The sequence below is a fragment of the Notolepis coatsorum genome (assembly GCF_963971535.1).
Source record: "Notolepis coatsorum genome assembly, chromosome: 1".
In the NCBI taxonomy this organism is placed as follows: domain Eukaryota; kingdom Metazoa; phylum Chordata; class Actinopteri; order Aulopiformes; family Paralepididae; genus Notolepis; species Notolepis coatsorum.
This window is the reverse complement of record NC_140165.1, coordinates 165,151,813-165,173,717: the sequence shown is the minus strand read 5'-3', so window position 1 is coordinate 165,173,717 and position 21,905 is coordinate 165,151,813. Positions and strand designations below refer to the sequence as shown.

The following is a 21,905-nucleotide window of genomic DNA, read 5'->3' as shown; positions in this document are numbered from 1 at the left end:
CAGAGTAGACAGACACACACAGACAGTGGAGCAGTGCAGTCGGACATGCAGAGCACTGCTTGCAGAGGAGATAGCAGAGAATTTTGAGGATGCCTGCTATACGCATGCACTGGGTGATATATATAGGATATATTTTCCTTCCACTTGGTATCACTCCGGAATCACGTTTCAACCAAGTCACTAACGTTGCTGTCATGAGCCTGCGCTATGGTAGCCTACAAGTGATCAAATAAATAAAACGTCCAACTCGCGCAACGACTCGGCAAAAAGTCACTAAACTTTGATGTCAAGTAGGGGGCCACAAAATATCATCCAGTGGGCCGCAATTGGCCCGCGGGCCGCGAGTTTGAGACCCCTGCTGTAGATCCTCTGGCAGGATGTTCCAAAGGCTATAGGAGCATAATACATAAGAGCTGCTTCTCCTTGTTGTTCTAAAGGCTATAGGAGCATAATACATAAGAGCTGCTTCTCCTTGTTGTTCTAAAGGCTATAGGAGCATAATACATAAGAGCTGCTTCTCCTTGTTGTTCTAAAGGCTATAGGACCATAATATATAAGAGCTGCTTCTCCTTGTTGTTCTAAAGGCTATAGGAGCATAATATATAAGAGCTGCTTCTCCTTGTTGTTCTAAAGGCTATAGGACCATAATATATAAGAGCTGCTTCTCCTTGTTGTTCTAAAGGCTATAGGAGCTAGTCAAGATGAGAAGCATGTTCAGTCACAGACTCATACCCCCCCCCCCCCGACATGTTTATTGGTTGTTGCTTTGTTTGTGTTAACTTAATACAATTGCATTTATCTATAGTCCTAATTCTGTCACTGTTTGACGTCACAAAGAAGGTTCGATCTGAAAGCTGTCATTTATATATTTATAATAACAGGTGATGAAAAAGTCAACAAATAATTAACAAACTGTATTTGTTAATGATGAATAGTCTTCACTTTAGATTAGGGCACGCAATAGCATCTGCAAATGGAAAAAAGTTACCAACAGATCATTTATGAATGTTAAACTAGTGCATTTACAAATTATGTACTAATCAGTTGTAAATGTATATACATGGTTTGTTCATGATTAGTTCATTATCCACTAATGCGTTCTAAATAATGTATAACTAATTTGTAAATGATTTAATAATGATTTACGAATGTATATAAATGGTTTGTTCTACCACTACCACTGCACTTTACTGTCTTATTGTTGTCTCACTGTTCTGTCCTGTTTTGCACTTATTTATTTATCATTATTATTATTTTGTTGTTCCTATTTGTGAATAATCATGCACTGAAATGTCAAATCACGTTCCATTTGTACCTGTACAATATGGTGAATAAAGTAATCTGAATCTGAATCTGAATGATTAGTTCATTATCTACAAATACCTTATAAATGTATTATAACTGAGTGTTATTATAAAGTGTTACTAGAGCATTTCAGATAAATAGGCAGGTGCATTGCCATGTAGTAAAAAAAAAAAGGGTTAGCTTTTGGGTTAGCTAGAATAGAGCTTAAAATCTATTCTAAAACTACTAGGTAGAACAACTATCATATTGCACCGAATATAAGAACAACCTTGATTATAAGACGACCCTGATTATAAGACGGACTCCCCTTTTTGGAATCATTTGAAGATCAAATATTGTTTTTATCTGACCAGAATGCAAGCTACCAGTAATAGGGGGTATATAATTACAAGATATTTTACAAGATATTTAATTTTTTAAGATACAAATTTTAAGAAAAAAGTATTAATCTGTGTTATTTAAAAGTGCTATAGATAACATTCAGCCACTAGATGTTGCACTAAATTACCAGCATGTAATTGATCCAATCAGGTGCATTCCAAGTGGGGAAATGGGAAGTATGCCTGCAACATTCATTTTGGACCCGCACAAATCTTTTCAATGATAAATCCATTGGATGGAGGAAAAGCAATACTTTTATTCTGCACCTTTTCAAAAGCTCTGTGGATGTATTATAAAAAAAAGAAGAAAAAAAGATTACTCTACATAGAAATGTAAAAAAAAAAAAAAAAAATCATATTTCTAACATAATTTCAAAGTGAAAAATAGAACCATGGGTTATATATCTGCCAGACTGCCTCATACATTATAACTCTTGGTTAACTTGGCGTTATACTTTCAACCCTCTGAAACCTATACCGATTAGCCAGTGGATCATCCGACATTAAGATTGCTGTCTTTTGAAGGCCATACTGGGCTCAGTTTTTATGCTATCACGAAGCCATATGAATCTTGAGATTGGAATGAACCCATTGATACCAAACATGTCATGCTAGCTTACTGGGAAAGGGGTTAAATATCACAGTTTCTTCAATAATAATAATAATAATAATAATAATAATAATAATAATAATAATAATAATAATAATAATAATAATAATAACTGTATTATTTATATAGCACCTTTCATACATGGATTGCAGCTCAAAGTGCTTCACAGCAAATAGCATAAAATGAACATAGGCATACAATTTGCATACAGTTGACAGAATAAAAGCAATGCATAAAGTGCAGACCTAAGAATAGGTACTGTATAAAAATACAATAAAAGTAGTGCAATGTAGAAAGTGCAGACATAAGAATAGGCATAAAATAAGTACAATAAGTGTTGCTCAAAAGCATGTGAACCCCCCCGGAACAGCCAGTCCCCCCAACACCCCACACATCAATCCCCACCACATCCCCATCCAAGACACCCCCCCCCTGATAAAGCATGTCATGACCGAGGGAAAACACAAACAGCCCGAATACACCCAGACTAGGGATGTCCGATATTATCGGCCGATATCGGCAGTAAAATGTGATATCGGAAAATATCGGTATTGGTTTAAAAACAAAAAAAAACAATAACAATATTTGTTATATATATATCCAGTGAAATTATTAGTTACCTGAAATTATTCAGTTTTTTGGACGGGGAAACCCTGCATATATCGGTATCGGTTGATATCGGTTGATATCGGTATCGGAAATTAAGAGTTGGACAATATCGGAATATCGGTATCGGTAAAAAAGCCAATATCGAGCATCCCTAACCCAGACCATTCACCAAATACAAGGACCAAACATGAAACATCCCCGTGCGCACAAGCATGTGAACCCCCAACCGAAGCCCCAACCAAACCCGAACGCCAGTCTCCCGCACGTGCCCCGACAGACCCCGGCCACTCTCCACCACTGAAATCCCCCAATTCAAGACACCCCAGGGACTCCCCACATGAAGAACCCACCACAACCCCCACATCACCTCAAAGCATGTCTATCGGCCCACACATCCAGAATCGCCACCCCGCCGATTCGACATGCCCACCACCACGCACCATGACGGGCACGGTGCCACAAGGGTGGACGCCAACGTGACCACATTCAATGCAGCACCTCCGATGAGTGCGACCCATGCTTATTCAGGGTGTAAATTGCAGCCAAAAACACTGTCTTATATTCAACACAATATGGTGTTATTGGAAATGGTTTGGGAGCAGAGATTAAAGGCCCCATGAAATAAAATAGATGTTTAAGTTATTTTTAGGGATGCCCCGATCACGTTTTTGGCCACCGATCACCGATCGTCTGTGAGCCATATTGGCCAATACACTGCCGATACCGACCGTTTTTGGTTTTGTTATAGCAGCTGGCAGTATTATACTGTAGGTCTAACACAGGCATTCTCAAAGTTCGGACTCCGGACTAAATTATCTAATATAATCTTAGAAATTAAGTAAAGTGAATAGTACTGGGTGTTGAGCATAACAGCATCTAAGTTCATTTACTTCTGACCATTATAGTCAAAGTATTTTCCTATGAACTGAAACTCATAAGATCACATAAGGCTAGTGTGGTATATTCTTAAATCAATACATTAGATTAATCACAGTACAATGAGGTTGTTATCTGGAAGGAGGAAAAGATCATAAGTGATAGAATTTGGTCTCCTTATCTGACTTCCAATATAGCCAGCAAGGAATAAACGTGCAGTCCAGACCACAGAGTTCGAATTCAAACTCATATATTTATTTGCCTAGAGGCCAAAGGTGGATAATGCATCAGTTACATACAGGAATTATTCATAATTTTTCATAAGACATGATTGTACAAAAGGATTGATGCGGTTTACATAATCATATAGCCCAGTCACGGTGGCTCTTCACATCAAAGACAAGTTTGCACATAAAAGAAGTCATGTTTATCAATGGAATAGAGAATAGTCTGAGCATCTCACATGAGTAAAACCTGGTCAACAGATCGGAATCTGTACATGTTACTCTAACCAACAATAATGGGTCCATGATTCTACTCACATGAAACGGCAGAAAGCATTCTCTGTGGCAGCGGTGGAGACCAGCATGACCCCCTGGGGATGGGTGGGTGGCTGGCCTCCCAACTAACTTTACTGATCCAATATTTATAGGCTAAATTACCTCACTATTTTTAAAACTGGTTCAACCAATCACAAGTATCTAAAAACAGGCGGTCTTCTTGTTGGGGCTGTCCTCGTCGTGTGGTTGCCTGCAGCAACCGGGGGGGGGGCCGTGGCATGTTGATGAGTTGGCATCTTCTCCCCCCAAGAGAGAATGAATTGGCAGTTGAACACTAGAACCTTTAATGTAATGAGTTACATCTATATTCAGCATTAAACCAATGTGGAGTTGTCTATATTTTAATACCAGATTTCCTATATAAAGTATACTGAATGAATAGTTCCTTGGTTGTGTCCCAAACAGTTTTAGAATGCGGGGGCTTTTATGACCTGCCCCCTGTCTCTGCAACTGTTCTTCTAAATACAGTTGAGTAAACAGCCTTAACATGAGGGGGGTTGCCTGAAAGCTCCCCAGAATGTCACACAACACTGACCATTTGCATCTTCTTTGTTTTAGCCTCCATGTAATGCTACAGTTCAATATTAAAGCATTATTTTGAATTAACTATTATAACAGATATTTTCAGTTTCAGGGTTGATCTAACAGTCTGCTCAAGTCAATATACCATACTAGCATCATTGACGTTCAGTTACAGCTATATTGGCCAATGTTAGCCAGCTATCTAGCCAGCTACTGCACCACAAACTGCTTTTAATTCACAATACAACAACCAGCTAGCCAGCTACTGCACTACGAACTGCCAGCCAGCTAGCTGGCTACCCTTAACCCACAATACAACAGCTATTCAGCCAGCTACTGCACTACGAACTGCCAGCTAGCCAGCTGGCCACCCCCAATCCACAACACAACAGTACAGTAGCTAGGTAGCTAACGTTAGCCAACGGAAGAACGATAGCTAGTTAGCCAACGCTAGCCAACAGCTGCAAAAACGAATGCCAATGATGTTATCAGACGTTGATATTATGAGCTATCAGTAGCTAGCCAGCTAGATTGATTGATTGAAAACTGTATTAACAGATGCAGAATCGGTACAAACAATTGTTAAGGGGACGCAGACCAGAAAAAGACTTTCGTCTTGTTTACATCAAGACATTTATGACATACATGACATACAGATATACAGTACTGTTTCATCAAGACATTTATGACATGCAAGACATACAGTACTGTTTAAGAGAAAGAGATCATAAAAAAAAGAAAATACATTCGAAGGGGAAGTACATTGGAGGGGGTTGGGTGGGTGGGTGGGGGGATAACTTTAGACAACGCCTCATGTATTAAACTAAAGTGAATAGTTTACTGGGCCATTTTGTTGAATGCTTCAGTGATGTTGAAAGAGGAGCTGGCATGTTAATGTATCACATGTCTTGCACTCATCGTCATCTATACAACATTTATAGCACATTGTAACCAAGCTAGCACTTGATCTTGTTAACAAAACCAATGTTCAACATTAGCTTGCTAGCTGCTAACATTTATAACGCTGAAAATGTCACTAACGTTAGCTTGCTAGCTACTGAATCAACTGTAATGCACATTCAGTGTAGAGTCCTTTTCCATTGGTGTTGATTAGCCCCACCCCCTCTGTGTGTAAAACCGACGGATTATCCGTAGTTTTCACCACATACGCACCGTGGGCCCGTACAGATTCTGTGCTTGTTTAACCTAGCCATTACATTTCTAACCTAGCCATCTAATTTAGTCTAAGACAAACAGAAGATCAGTCGCAACTTCGTCCTTCAACCAAGGTGCATGGACTGGTGAGTTTAACCTGTTTTCTGATTGGTCTGTTTTTCACTGTGGAGGCCATTTTATATGGGTATTTAAGATCCATTGTTCTTTGTCATGTAACCCTGATGAAGGCACATTGCGGAAACGCGTTGGTTTCAATTGTATTAATAAAGAATACAATTCTTTTTACTTTATAACATCAATTGTCCTCCAAGAGTTGCTGAATTATTCTCCTTTGATATTTAGTATATATATATATTATATTTAGTCTCACATCGCCGGACCTCTTGTCACAACAATATAGGCTCTTACTGCCTCTGTTTGAATTTTGACAGCCTTCATTTCAGGCATTAGCAGGGAGCAGCGGTGGTGCGCGTTGCAAATACTTCATCTCACCGTGTTCATAAACACACCTGTGAATCAATATTCAGAAGACACTGTGTGTCCTGCAGCCCCGGCCAACTCCTGGAGAATCACTTCCAAGAGCTTTTATTGGATTTTCTTTTGCCAACTACGTGCACTAAACCAAGGTACCACTTAAAGGGAAGACTGGAGCACTCAGCATTTGTCAATCAGAGGAGGAAAAAAAAACACAGAACTACTGTGGCAACATACTGTATCACAACCAAAAAAACATCATATTAACAGCATGATAGAACGCATAATCTCTCTCTTAAATTATGTGTCTAATCTGCCTGTCGTTTATCAAGGACTTGTTTGCAGTCAACATTGTCGAAACGGATTGTTGTTTAATCGGTTCATTTTCGTTTTATAGCATTTTGAAAAGCCCTCGTTTTTCAGGAAAATATATAGATTCCGTGATAAAAGGCATTTACTGGAATATTCTAGCATACACAAAAACGTTGTAATTTTTCGGCCTATTTATGAATCATTTTCAAATAAACGCTAGATTATCGATAGTATATGTGTACTTATGCACGCTATAGAGGCGGGCTGAAAATCGATTCTCTCATTTCCTGATCGCGCACACACAGACACACACACACACACACACGCATGGGGCGAACGCTTATATCTCTGTGAAAACAGCTCTGATTATCCTAAGACTGGTAAAATAAATTCCTTACCTGAGATCAGATGTTATCCAAAAAGATTATTCCAATTCCTGATCGCCATTCCAAATATCGATCACGCTTATTGATTACAGTGTTGGGTCCTGTAAATACATAATCCACGCTTTTTCCGGGCCGGCGAGCACAATCGATCCTTCAGATGCCTCGACGGAAAAGTAAAATGAGGAAACTGGCCACCCCCCCTGCATCAGTGTAAAGTAATGGGGTGCAGTTACACAGGGAGAGACGATAGGGGGCGGTATCTTCCCAATTGAGCTCAGAGACTCTGCAGCACTAACCCCAGGCTCGATTGATGAAATATGAATTCAAATCGCCAATAAAAAAAAAAAGACAAACAAACGCTATATAGTGTCGGGGGCACTCAAAGGTCGGCATGAACGACAAAACGTGCCCGTGGCACTCAATGTGTTAATGGTAAGAACACAGGAGCAATGCAAGTATCTTTAACAAGAACAAAACAAAAGCAAAGGCACAGCCAAGCTGGCACTAGAGGAAAAACACAAACTGTTACACGAAAACAAAGAGCACAAAACGAAATACTAATATAACTTACTAGATTCAAACAAACAGCAGGGCAAGGAAGACGACAGCAGTGATAAGACAGGAACAGGAACACGGAGGTATGATGCCACAAAGGAAGTGAGGACAGAACACACTAATATACACAGACTAATTACAATTGGCAACACCTGGCCAGGCCAGTCCAAAACACAGAAACAGCGCTTTAAGTAACGGCGTTAGTTTTTTCATTAATGAGTAATCTAATGCATTACTCTTCCAATCTTAATAACGCTGTTACCGTTACTGCAAAAAAATTTGGCGCGTTACTATGAATGAACCTGTTTCTTTCATCAGACAGATATCTGCGCTGAGAGGCAATATGTTCTTCCTTGTTTAGTGGGCAGTGCACGAGCCAAGCGGATACATGCTGACGATTGGCTGAGGTTGAGTAAAATGTCATGGTAAGCCAATCAGAGGTAGAGGTGGGCGGGTGTTCGAAAGCATCCACAGTCTGACACACAGCGACACAACACAAGCGATTCAGTCAGCGTGAGACCGCGGGTCCGTGTACGTTTTTGAGCCCAAATAATCCAAAACGAATCCAACGGAACAACATAAGCGAGCAGTCAGCGTGAGACCGCGGTTCACTCTTGTTGTGTTGCAGCGCAGGGCAGTAGTGGCTGACAGGCTCAACATACTGTAGTGCTGCACTTCCTGGTTTAATAGCACAGTCTGGTGCGCAGAGATATATATCTGTATGTCATGCATGTCTTAAATGTCATGATTAGATTAGTTTAGAATGATTCGATTAGATTATTATATCTGTATGTTGTGTATGTCATAAATGTCATGAATTGAAAATGGGGGATCCTGATGTAAACAAGACGAAAGTCTTTCTCTGATCTGCATCCCCTTAACAATTGTGTGTATTGAGCCGTACTGCTGTACCCATTCTGCAATCTGTTAATTAAAATGTTCAATCAATCAGTATATATTTGTTATTTATTTTTGGTATAGTGCACACAAGCATAATTTAATGTTGCCCAGTTGTGGCCTGTTGAGGGGCAATACATATCAAAAGTTCCAAAACATCTATTGTATTTGTATGATCCACTATATAAACATAGTAATTATAATATCTACATACATGGCATTTGATTGGAGGCTAGTCTCACTTTGTCCCACAGCAACATTAAAATAGTTTAGATTTGTGTATGTTGTTTATGTAAAAAAATATATATATTGAAAGTAACGCAATAGTTACTTTCTGAAGTAACTAGTTACTTTTATCATTTGTAACTGAGTAAGTTATTTAGTTACTTTTTGGAAGAAGTAACTAGTAACTGTAACTAGTTACTTTTTAAAAGTAACTTGCCCAACACTGGTCATAAATGTATAGATGTAGCAGTACTGTCTATCTGTATGTCATGTATGTCATATATGTCCTGATGAATTGAAAATGGGGGACCCTGATGTAAACAAGACGAAAGTCTTTCTCTGGTCTGCATCCCCTTAACAATTGTGTGTATTGAGCTGTACTGTATTGTACCCATTCTACAATCTGTTAATAAAGTTTTCAATCAATCAATCAATCAATCAATCGCTGCTTTGGAGGAGCCACATTAAAACGACCGCTCTACCTACTGAGCCACTGTTGCTGTCGAAACTGTTTGTTTTGGGGAAACCCAATATTATATTGGTGACAATGACATGGCTAAGTAGCTGTAAGAACTCACAAATTATATTCACTGATTGACATTTGTAGGTGGAATGCGCAACCCTTTAGGTTAGTAAGTAAGTAAGTAAGTAAGTAAGTAAGTAAGTAAGTAAGTAAGTAAGTAAGTAAGTAAGTAAGTAAGTAAGTAAGTAAGTAAGTAAGTAAGTAAGTAAGTAAGTAAGTAAGGCTTTATTTTTATAGCACCCTTCATAGCATGAATGCACAGAGTGCTTCACACGTTTAAAAACAAAAAAGAACAAGGCAATTCATAAAAAATTTAAACACATCCAACTGGTAAAAACTGTGTAAAAACAGGTAAATTCATAAAAAACATACAATATAAAAACAGGCATGGACAAAACAGAAGAAACTAAATCATGTGTGTACGTGGCCAAACGCCAACCTGAACAGGTGGGTTTTTAGTTGACCCTTGAATGAGTCCACAGAGGGGGGGGGCTCTCAAGATCTGGGGGAGCTCATTCCAGAGCCTAGGGGCCACAGAGGGGGAGGCTCTCAAGACCTGGGGAGCTCATTCCAGAGCCTAGGGGCCACAGAGGGGGAGGCTCTCAAGATCTGGGGAGCTCATTCCAGAGCCTAGGGGCCACAGAGGGGGAGGCTCTCAAGATCTGGGGGAGCTCATTCCAGAGCCTAGGGGCCACAGAGGGGGAGGCTCTCAAGATCTGGGGGAGCTCATTCCAGAGCCCAGGGGCCACTACTTCAAAAGCTCGGTCCCCCTTAGTCTTTAGCCTGGTTCGGGGAGCCACCAGGAGGCCCTGATCAGAAGACCTCAGGGACCGGCTGGAGCTATAGGGGTGTATGAGGTCTGAGATGTACGTGGGGGCCTGTCCGTGAAGTGCTCTATGAGTAAAACAGGACCTTGAAACTAATCCTGAACTGGACAGGAAGCCAGTGCAGGGAGGCCAGCACTGGGCGGACCTCATGGACCTGGTAAGCAGCCTAGCAGCAGCATTTTGGACCAGTTGTAGCCAGTCCACTGAGGCTTTGCTCAGGCATGTCAATAAGGAATTGCAGTAGTCCAACCTGGATGAAATAAAAGCATGGATAGGTTGATATAATTGCACATGTTAATGCATTTTGACAATGAAAATCAGGAGCTAGGCCACACATACTACCACTAGAATGTCATAACCTAAACAGTAGGCAAGCCTCTTAACATGTGCGCCCTCTTGGGGACGATTTGCCCACCGGCACTTTGGCGACCTCTAGCGGCTCGGGTGTGCATATTTGTACAATATATATTACAATATATATATATCGAATTAAAGCCTTTTAGGCAACAAAAGAATTTGTTGCCTGTCGATAGCCCTTTCAGGTGACAAAATCCGTTCAGCGGTTCTCGTGGTACATGCCGATATGTGAGACGTGCGCCGAAGTACACAGTATTGCGCAAATACTACTCCCGACTCTTGGGGCTCTAGCTCCGTCAATCATTTGGTGATCTCGTCGAAGATTATTGGACAGGTTTGTAGCCAATGAGTGTGGCTTTCTAATGATACCCCACAAGGGGATGTACGAATCAGGGATTTAGGTGACAAGTCATGAGCGAAAACAGGAAGAGAAAAAAACGCTATTTCATTAGCTCTAAAAGTGAATTTTCGTTATTGTATCAGAGAATGTCATCATTCAAAAGAGACCAGGCTCATGCATGTGCTATAAGTAGAAAGTATAGTATTTTGGTTTGCAAAAAAAGTATGCAGTCCTCAAAAACTAAAACTAAAATGACCAATTTTGGGGGTGCCTGTTAAGAGGCTAGTCTTATTGTAATTTGAGCCGGTCCAAAATGCACCCAAAAGGAGGCACAGGCCACAGGCAGCTGTAGCGCAAATTGGATGGATGGAAGAGGAATGTGAAATTGCAAATGCCCTTGCTGCATTACATTCCTTTTTTTAACATGAGGGGCAGAACAATGATGATGTGCAGCTAAATGCCTGTATAGCTAGCTAATAGCCTCTTGGCCACAGCCTACAGTTTACCAATGTTTCCCATACTTCTGGCCCGTCAGACCAGGTAGAGTTATGTGGTATTCATCCTTATGTGGTATTCATCCTTAGCACTAGGTGGAGCTGTCATGAATAAGAGTAGGAGTTAACCCTAGTGGTACTACAGTAATACAGGGATAGAATAAGTGATGGTAACCAGGATATACGATACGAGTTAAGTACAATACAGACTCTTTATTCTATGACACAACATAGCACTTGATTGGTTACAGGACAGGTACCGAAAAGGTCTTTTGTGTAAGAAAAAACATGAAACTTCCTTGCTCATAGAGTCATGATTGTGCACAAAAGAAAATTAGACTAATCTGCCTTGTAGTTTTGCGAGAATTGCTGCAGACAAACACACAAACACACACCACCAAACGCATAATCTCCCCCAGGGCCACCACCTGGTGGAGATAACAACAACAACAACAACAACAACAACAACAACAACAACAACAACAACAACAACAACAACAACAACAACAACAACAACAACAACAACAACAACTCATGCTTGCAGGATTTGGTTGCAGAATTTTGATCTCACACCTTAGAAATACACATTCTGTAATTCGAACCATAATCCCGCTCCACCATTAGACTCACCGCGTTACATTCTCAGGTGGCTCCGTCCGTTTGCCTGCCAGCGTGTCTACTGGCCTGCTACTCCTTGACCTGCGGTCTGCCTGCTGCGTTCAGTCTGGATAAATACTCTGTCAGTGGGGGAGACGCAGAAGGACAGTCAGCGTCTGGGGAGCAGGTTCCTGCCCAGAGCCCCTCTGGCAGGCAAATGTCATCCTTGTAAGACCCCCCCCCCCCCCCCCCCCCCCCTTCTACCCCTTCACAGAGTGGGAATATTGCAACAGCAAACGCTAAAAAGGAATACTAGTTTGAAAGATTCACATTCCACATTCGAGACACTATGCGTTTTCGATCAGATATGTCTAACCCCTGTCTAACCTGCGGAATGGACCTGTCTCAAACCCTGCCCCTTTTCTTGATCCTCCAATCACAACTGTCGCTTACCTCGGACAAACTTGGTTTGTCCGAGGTAAGCGACAGTTGTGATTGGAGGATCAAGAAAAGAGGGCAGGGTTTGAGACAGGTCTATTGTACGACACTGGTCAGCTGTGCGGCACATTTTAATTCACTGCGACCGTGCGGGGGTGTTGTCCATGGCCTTGGGACGGGGTGATTTGAAATGCAATCTTTCTCTGAGTGAGCAACCGGTTCATGATGCCATTGAGATGCATGCCCTGCAGGTCCTCCATTGACAGTCAGTGGAACACTAACTGTGTTTAAACTGTTAAGCCCTAGCCCTACATATACATACATACATACATACATACATACATACATACATACATACATACATACATACATACATACATACATACATACATACATACATACATACATACATACATACATACATACATACACATACATACATACATACATACATACATCTAGGGACATCTATGGATCTCAGGGAATGTATTCCCAGTGGCTTGAGTAAATTGTGATGAAAGAAAGGAGAATATAAAATTATAATATAAATGGAGCAATCTTCCATTTACTTAAAATATGGCTAGGGCTTACGAGGTTAAGGGACAGAGAGACAAGGAACACACATACTGAGACAGGGAGGTAGAGCAGGGGAGAACAGTCCATGGGTAGGAGGCACGTTACACCCTGACCCTAAAGGATAAGGCAAATGTAATCGTTATTGTCAATATGGTCTCCAGCTCCTAACGCATTTACATTTTACATTTAGTCATTTAGCGGACATTAAGTTCTGTACAACAGGAAGGGGCGGGTACAGCTCTGGCAGCTAAGATGTATATCAATGCTCAGATTTAGATTTGATTTGATTTGATTGACAACAAACATACAACATTGACAGATCAACATTTGTATTGGCCTTGTCAGGGATAAAACGAAAAGTCCAGGACTTATTTCCATCGTTGTCCCTGTTGTTACTGGATTGCAAGTGGCACTATGGCATCTGAAGTGCATCGAGCATTCTTAGTGCATAATCTAAATCTAAAGTGCATTCGTAGTAGTATTCAATTTCAGTTGTTAAACATTTATTAAAAGCATCATTCATGCTCATTGGTGCATTAAAAACAATAATTATTTTCATCAACAAAGTGCATAGAGACATTACTCATCGTTCACCAGAGGTTCAACACATAATACAGTCGCACCAACATTACAGTGGCAGGTTGCTAAACAGCTGCTCCCTTATCCTTGATTTGAACACTGCAGCACTCTCGGTTTCCTTGATATTGAGTGGTAGTTTGTTCCACTCCACTCCACCTCTATATCTAAATGACATTTGACCTATCTTCCTGTTGTGTTTACAGGGGACTACATTTATCAGGTTTCCTCTTGTATTGTGTGTGTGTGCAATCATTTCAAGGTGGTTGTTAAAATATGTTGGGGCTCTCCTGTTTAAAATCTTTTGGGCCATCCCTAGCTGTAGTTGTTTGGCTCTAGCCTCCACTGGTAGCCAGTGGAGTTGTGTGAATTGAGACCTCCCTATATGGGTTCTGGAGTTTAGGCCTAATACTACTGATTAGTTTGTTCTGTGCTGTTTGGAGTTTATGTTGCAGGGGTTTGTTAAGGCTCCAGTATCAGAACATCTTTTGTTTCCACTTTGTGAGAAATAGATGGAAGGGATTCTCCAGACATAACATTATATTCACGGAAGGAGGCTTCGCTTCACTGTTTACATAACACATTATATTTACAGAAGGAGGCTTCGCTTCACTGTTTACATAACACATTATATTTACAGAAGGAGGCTTCGCTTCACTGTTTACATAACACATTATATTTACAGAAGGAGGCTTCGCTTCACTGTTTACATAACACATTATATTTACAGAAGGAGGCTTCGCTTCACTGTTTACATAACACATTATATTTACAGAAGGAGGCTTCGCTTCACTGTTTACATAACACATTATATTTACAGAAGGAGGCTTCGCTTCACTGTTTACATAACACATTATATTTACAGAAGGAGGCTTCGCTTCACTGTTTACATAACACATTATATTTACAGAAGGAGGCTTCGCTTCACTGTTTACATAACACATTATATTTACAGAAGGAGGCTGCCGCTTCACTGTTTACACAACACATTATTATTATTATACATACTAATCATGCACATTTCTTGTTTCATGTGTGCTCCCTTACATAAAAGTATCATGGTATTTTACTGGTAATTTCAGTTAGTAGTGGCCATTGTATAAATAATTGACCATGGTACTGCCATGGTAGTAACATTTTAAGAAATGTATTGCCATGGTACAACTTTTGTACTTAAAGGTAGAATCTGTAATGTTGTAAAACAGTGACCTCTAAGCAAAAGATGAATTGTGATTTTTGACGTGTATTTACTGTACAATGTGACAGCGATCACCTCAGAAGTAGTTCTGGTTCAGAGCGACTAGAGTCGATTACTATCACTTCATACAATAATCCAGCTGGGTCTCTCGCACGCACGCACGCACGCACGCACGCACAAACACACACGCACAAACACACACACACACACACACACACACACACACACACACACACACACACACACACACACACACACACACACACACACACACACACACACACACACACACACACACACACACACACACACACACACACACACACACACACACACACACACACACACACACACACACACACACACACACACACACACACACACAGACACACCTGCATGTGCGCACAGACCACACACTCAGCTTATGCCCCAGCTCAACAAACAGCTTTTGTCAATTTCACCTCCTTGGAAACTGTAAATAACTGACAGCTTCAAGCTCAAGTGCCCCCATGGCCTCTGGCTCGCAGACCAATTACCGCTAGATGTTTTCTCCGTGTGCCAAGATCAGAGGGTACAATATTTGAACTCCGAGCCGTCACCTCTCAGAGAAAACCCGCAGCGGCCCTTCTTTCTCCCCAAGCCATGAACCCCCCCCCCCCCAAACTACCGGCCCATAACGTCACATTTTCGAATATATACATAACGTAAATTCCATCCAGTGCACTAATTATAACAATTTAGCCAGATTTCTGCTACAGCGGAAGGAGGGAAAACAGACCAATTATTGGCTCGGAAGAGGAGCACGTAAGCCGGCTGAAACCGCCGCCCGCGCAGTCTTCTGACCATTCTGCTGTCACCGGGAGCGGCGCTGTGGTCTGCCGTATTACCACAGCATGCGTGGATCTATTTAGCCCCGACACCTCTATTCCCACGCAGGGCAACGCCACAGAAACTAATTAACACATCGGCTACTTGTGTGAAAGCCACCAAGCAAATTGCTTTGTTTCCGAGTGCATTTCCTTCTGCATATAAACCAGCCAATTAAAGGTATTTTCTCGTCGTATTGATTAAGTTGACAAAGCCTTGGATTGGGATTTCGTCACGGAGAGTAGTCGCCCCGCGGTACAGTATAGTTCTGCTACAGTAGGCTAGTTCTGAAACCCCAGATGAGTGGGTCAATTGCCGTGGGCTCTACAATCCTTAATTTAAAGGTGTCCTGCGGAGTTATCTTGTACAACAGCTCGACTTGTGTTTCTATTCACGTTTCCAAGCAAATAGATGAGAGTTGCAAAGTTGCAATGAGTCCTTTGACCTTTGATTGACAGGCAGTTAGCTTATCAGATTTCGAGGACGATTGTATAAAGACAGATCAATTTGAAGCGCAGGGGCATGTTTACACGCTTCCAGTGCACCGTTTGTTGTTTGTGTTCATCCCCCCTGTGCTTGTGCGTGTGTTGAATGAACATTTGACACCCAATTATCGGGGACCCCTTTTCTCCTACAGTGCCAATTTCATCAACTAGTGGTGAAAAACTGCATTGGATCCTTTAATCATAACCCTTTGATACACACAGTGTTTCACTATTCAATGGTACACTCAATGTGAACTACTGCTGATATAAACCTTAGACAATAATGTGGTAAAGAGTTACTGCTAGTCTACTGCTACTGCAGGTACACGTCAGACATCCAGTGTCCAGAATATAACTGTGGATTGAATGAATGAATAGTTTTCTTTGAACATTATCAAATAAGAAGATAATATAAGTAAAGAAAAGAAAAGAAAAGAAAAGAAAAGAAAAGAAAAGAAAAGAAAAGAAAAGAAAAGAAAAGAAAAGAAAAGAAAAGAAAAGAAAAGAAAAGAAAAGAAAAGAAAAGAAAAGAAAAGAAAAGAAAAGAAAAGAAAAGAAAATAACTATGAAAATATTAAATACAATGTTTACAAAAAACTGCCAAAAAGGAATAGGAAGACGCAGGATCAGGTCCTACCCCTTATTACAATAAACCCTTAAAGGGGAACTCCACTTTTTTTGGAAATTAGCTTATTTAACATCTTCCCTGGAGTTAGACAAGAAGATGCATACCTTTTTTGTCTCTGTGCGTGCATTTTAGCTTTGGGAATAGACGCTCCGTTAGCATAGCTTAGCTTCATCACTGGAAGTGAGGCAGGACAGTAGCCTTACAGTGCCTTACAGTGTATTGCAAGGTCTGACATTGACCAAACTTGATATGCATGACCTTGGTGGGCTCTAGGTCAACTCCTGAAAAGGGGGTCAATGTCAGACTTTGCAATCAAAAGTTAGGGGGCTAATAACCCTTGCCATAATTTCAGTGCGCCCCCTAACTTTTGATTGCAAGGTCTGACATTGACCCCCTTTTCAGGAGTTGACCTAGAGCCCACCAAGGTCATGCATATCAAGTTTGGTCAATGTCAGACCTTGCAATACACTGTAAGGCACTGTAAGGCTACTGTCCTGCCTCACTTCCAGTGATGAAGCTAAGCTATGCTAACGGAGCGTCTATTCCCAAAGCTAAAATGCACGCACAGAGACAAAAAAGGTATGCATCTTCTTGTCTAACTCCAGGGAAGATGTTAAATAAGCTAATTTCCAAAAAAAGTGGAGTTCCCCTTTAACCAAATATATCTATATATATAGAAAGACTGAAAACATTTTATTTCATATTGTTCTAAATAAACGATTAATTAATTAATTCAAACCAGAATGATGTCTACACCTTGCAGAGTAGACAGACCTGCCTGTACTGGCTGCCCAGGTGGCTTCTGGATCCGTGGCCTGTCTCACGTTGGAGCCCCAGATGCGCACGCCAGTGGAAGGTTCCTCTAAGCGTGCTGTAGGTGACATGAGGGGAGTGGTGGTGCTGTTAACCACTTAATCCCTAAGACCTTTTCAAGGTGGTTTCAAGGTCAATTTCAAGGTCAAGGTCAAAATCAGACCCCATACAAGTGCCATGCACCATTGGAAAGCTAGTACCCTGAGGTATAATTTGAGATGCAGCCGATCATGATATCACCCATGGTGCAAACATACAAGTGCCATGCACCATTGGAAAGCTAGGACACAAAGGTATCATTTGAGATACCTTTGGGTTACATTGGTTACATTCGTAACCATCAATATACAGTATATATATATATATACATCATTGTGTTTCTTTTGGCAGTTGCTGCAGGGGAAGTCCATTCCTAAGCTGGGGACGTTGGACCAGATTGAGACGGGAAGCGGAGATGCAGAGGGACGCTACAGCGGTGACTGTGACGATGAGGATGGCTGTGGCGGTTCAGGGGGCGGAGAAGTGAAGAGGAAGGTCCTCAGAGTCTCCAAATGTAAGTTCTTTCTGGGCAGTTGATGAAAGCTATAATCTGGTGGACAGCTCTCTATCATTATTGATGTAGCTGTGTCATTATTAAGCCATGTCTCCACTAAGCAGATGCAATCTAAGTTATTTTCTTTAATCAGATCATTAACTAAAAATGTTTTATTATTCAGAGATCTGACATTTAGGAGGGCTAGTTTTATTTGTTGGACTTCTATGTCATGAGAGGATCTCATTGCTTTGGCTGGACTTTGATAACTTTTAGGTTAACGGCACGTGCAGGCCTATTAGATTTACCATGCCATTGGCTGGTTAAGATTACCGGTATGTTAGAGATGGCATGGCGTCTGTACTATCGCTGTTTATCTTCGGGGCAGTGAGTCCACTGAGATTTCACTGAGTTCAAGATGTTGTTTCATGGAGGTCAGTGTGTTGCTTGTGTCCATGCAGGAGGTTGTGTCATTCGGCTTAGATGGAGCAGAGATGTACAGTGTTATAATAGTATGTACAGTGATACAGGCACTATGGTATTAATTCATGCTGGCTAGTGGTATAACTGGTGAGAGTAGGTAAGGGATATGTACAGATATAGATATACGGATTATAATATAAAATGCATACTATGCAGGTATATACAGACAGGTGTGGATAAATATATATATACGGTATACAGCATATACATCACTATTGTACATGCTATTATACAGAGTTGTATGGGATGCGGCTGGGTAGCGTAGAGGTCTAAGCACTCGCCTACCACCACAGAGACTCTGGGTTCAAATCCAGCTGTCAGCTGTACCTCTGAGATCTACCCACACATGCACTCTATTAGGGCTGCACTATTAATTGTAAAATAATCACGATCTCGATTCATAGGCCTATGTGATCTCATTTCTAAATTATGACAATTTTGAAATGTTGTTTACTTAATTTTTTTTATAATAATAAAAAAAAATGATTTACATTTTCAAGCACTTTCATGTTATGTTTAAGTTTAAGTCAAGCACTTTGATATATGTTATGTTGTCTGTTTAAGAAAAATCTTGATTCACATTTTAGAATCGTGCAGCCCTACACTCTATGCACATCAAATTTGTCAAGGACAAGGACGATCTCTGGTAATGGAGAGAGGTAAAAATTATAGGTATGGTTCTTTAAGTGCTGCATGATTCCATTACAGTGTGTACAGGTGGCAGAAGAGAGCTGTCTTCTACCCTTAGTTGCGATGTATGGGTGTCAGTTTTGGTCTGTGCAGTGTTTGCGGTGAGCGTGAGCTACAGATGTATGATACTGTTATCTATGTCAGTGGTTTTCAACCAGTGTGCCATGAAGCAAGATCAAGTGTCCCATGTCATTTTAGATTTTCTTTAATAAGGCTTCATAGAATATGATTTCTAAATTAGATACATTTCCATTTTGCATATTTGTGTCATCACTCACTTATTACATTTACATTTATATTTTGTCATTTAGCTTACGCTTTTATCCAAAGCGACTTACAAGTTCTGTACGACAAGTCCGCAGGAAGGGTACAACTCTTACAGCTGAGTAACAATGGGCCTCATTCAACAAGACTCTCAACAAGACTCAAGACTCGCATTTGTGAACGCATAAACTACATCTTAAATGATGGCTATGTGTCTAATACGACCGTCGCTTGCAGTCAACATTGTCGAAACGGATTGTTTTTTAATCGGTTCATTTCCGTTTTATACCATTTAGAAAAACTCTAGTTTTTTTAAACTTTCAGAAAAAAAAAAAGATTCTCCAGGAATCGTGCTTTACTGTAATATACAAACATGTTGTCATTTTTTCTGCCTATTTATGAATCGTTTTCAAATAAACGCTAGATTATCGATAGTATATGTGTACTTATGCACGCTATAGAAGCGGGCTGAAAAATCTATTCTCTTATTTCCTGATCAGCTACACACACTCACAGCCACACACACACATATGGGACACGTTGATATATAGGTGAAAACAGCTCTGATTATCCCAAGACTGGTCAAATAGATTCCTTACCTCAGATCAGATGTTCTCCAAAAAGATTATTCCAATTCCTGATCGCCATTCCAAATATTGATCGCATTTGTTTATTGATCCAACGCTGGGTACTGGAAACATATATTCCACGCTGTTCTGATGGTCCACAATGAGTCCGATCGGCTCGGGTTACATGCCTGAGAAGTAAAATGTGGATTCTGGACTCTTTTTTTGCCATGCGTTTCATTCAGTCTAATCCAATGGGGTGCAGTACCATCCGGAGAGACGATAGGGGGCGGTATTTTCCCAATTCGAGCTCAGAGAGAGTGGCAGTGGTAACGTGAGGCTAGATTGATGAAATATGAATGGAAATCGCTAATAAAAAAAATAACCATAAAAAAACAGCATATCTCGTTCCTGGCACTCAACGGTTGGTATGAAATAACGAATTATGCCGTGGCTGGCACTCAAAGTGTTAAGAACGAAATCTGTTCTCATATCGCTTCATGAATGAGGCCCAATGTTCATCAAACAGTGCTGATCGAGAATAGGCGGCTTCTCTTTGATGACCCTCCTGGAGCTCGGATAGGAGTAGGTCTGAGGCGGCCAGAACATGCAGAGCGTAGGGGTCTTGGGGGTGTGTAGTTAGAGACCATTGACCGGAGGTAGGCGGGAGCGGTTCCCTTCGCCGCACGAGATGCCAGGTCGAGGACCTTGAAGCGGATTCGTGCGGCGATGGGGAGCCAGTGCAGGTCCCTAAGAAGAAGAATTTTATATACCTCCATATAAGAATGAACATACTGCTTGTTTAATCCAGATAAGAGATCGATACAAATACTGTACAATATCTGCACTTGTTAATCAGATCTCTATTACTTCCACATAGACATGCTTCTTCCCAGATACAAATATACAGTATGTAGCTAACCTAAGTGTACCATGTACACATTTCATACTAAGTCTTTGTCTGCCCTGGTATAAATAATCAGATTAAACAGATTATCACTAAATATAAATGTGCGTGTACAAATATGATTGAAGATGTGAATACATGTGTGAATGATATGTGAGTCCGTGCAGCAGGGTTCAGTAGTTAACAGTTATCATTATCAGTTCTAACAGTTCTCCAACAGTTAATCAAGTCAGTCCTTGTCCTTGTGGAGCTACTGGCCCACAGGATCTGCAGTGATGGCCCGTATTCACCTCAGCATAAAGAAAACTTTACAAAGAGAATAACTAATGATTCTATTCCAGATGTCTCGTGCTTCAGGGAAAACACTGTGTCTGATGTCAGCTGTCTTGGCATCACAATCGTCCGCATATTCATATTTAAATCTTTATACATTTATATATATATAATTTATACATATGCAGTGCTGTGTCGTTTAGTCTTTGTTATTGCTATGTATTTTTTATTGCAATGTCTGGAAAGCACTTTGGCTCAACTCCTGTCCTTGATTTAATTGTATAGCATGTGTGTTTTTTTGGACGTGCAGGGACCACAGTTGAAGCTTAGCCACGTCGGCTAAATGGACACATTCACAGCAATGTAATTCAACGTGCATCATCCCCGTAAAAACAACCTGAATACAGTGAAGTGGTTGGCGAGGCGTCAGCTGGCTGCGGGGAACAAGGCGCTGGACAGATTACATCCTTTTGAAAATAAATTCTCCAAATGTAAAACATAGATCGCAGCTTTACTTCACATTAATGTCCTTCTTGAAAACCCGCCTGAATATCTCGGCCCTCGTGCAAAAGTATCTGTTTTGA

At 40.8% G+C, this 21,905-nt stretch overlaps 1 protein-coding gene across 1 annotated transcript in view; it reads left to right on the top strand.

Annotated features, from left to right (window-relative positions):
- The window catches only part of LOC311223410 (glypican-5-like), a gene marked incomplete at its 5' end in the record, with an annotated part of 177,236 nt that overhangs the window by 24,584 nt on the left and 130,747 nt on the right, over positions 1-21,905 (top strand). The window contains one exon of the mRNA XM_084308198.1: positions 17,997-18,159. Coding sequence (XP_084164324.1) covers positions 17,997-18,159 — 163 coding nt within the window. The remainder of the gene's footprint in view (positions 1-17,996; positions 18,160-21,905) is intronic.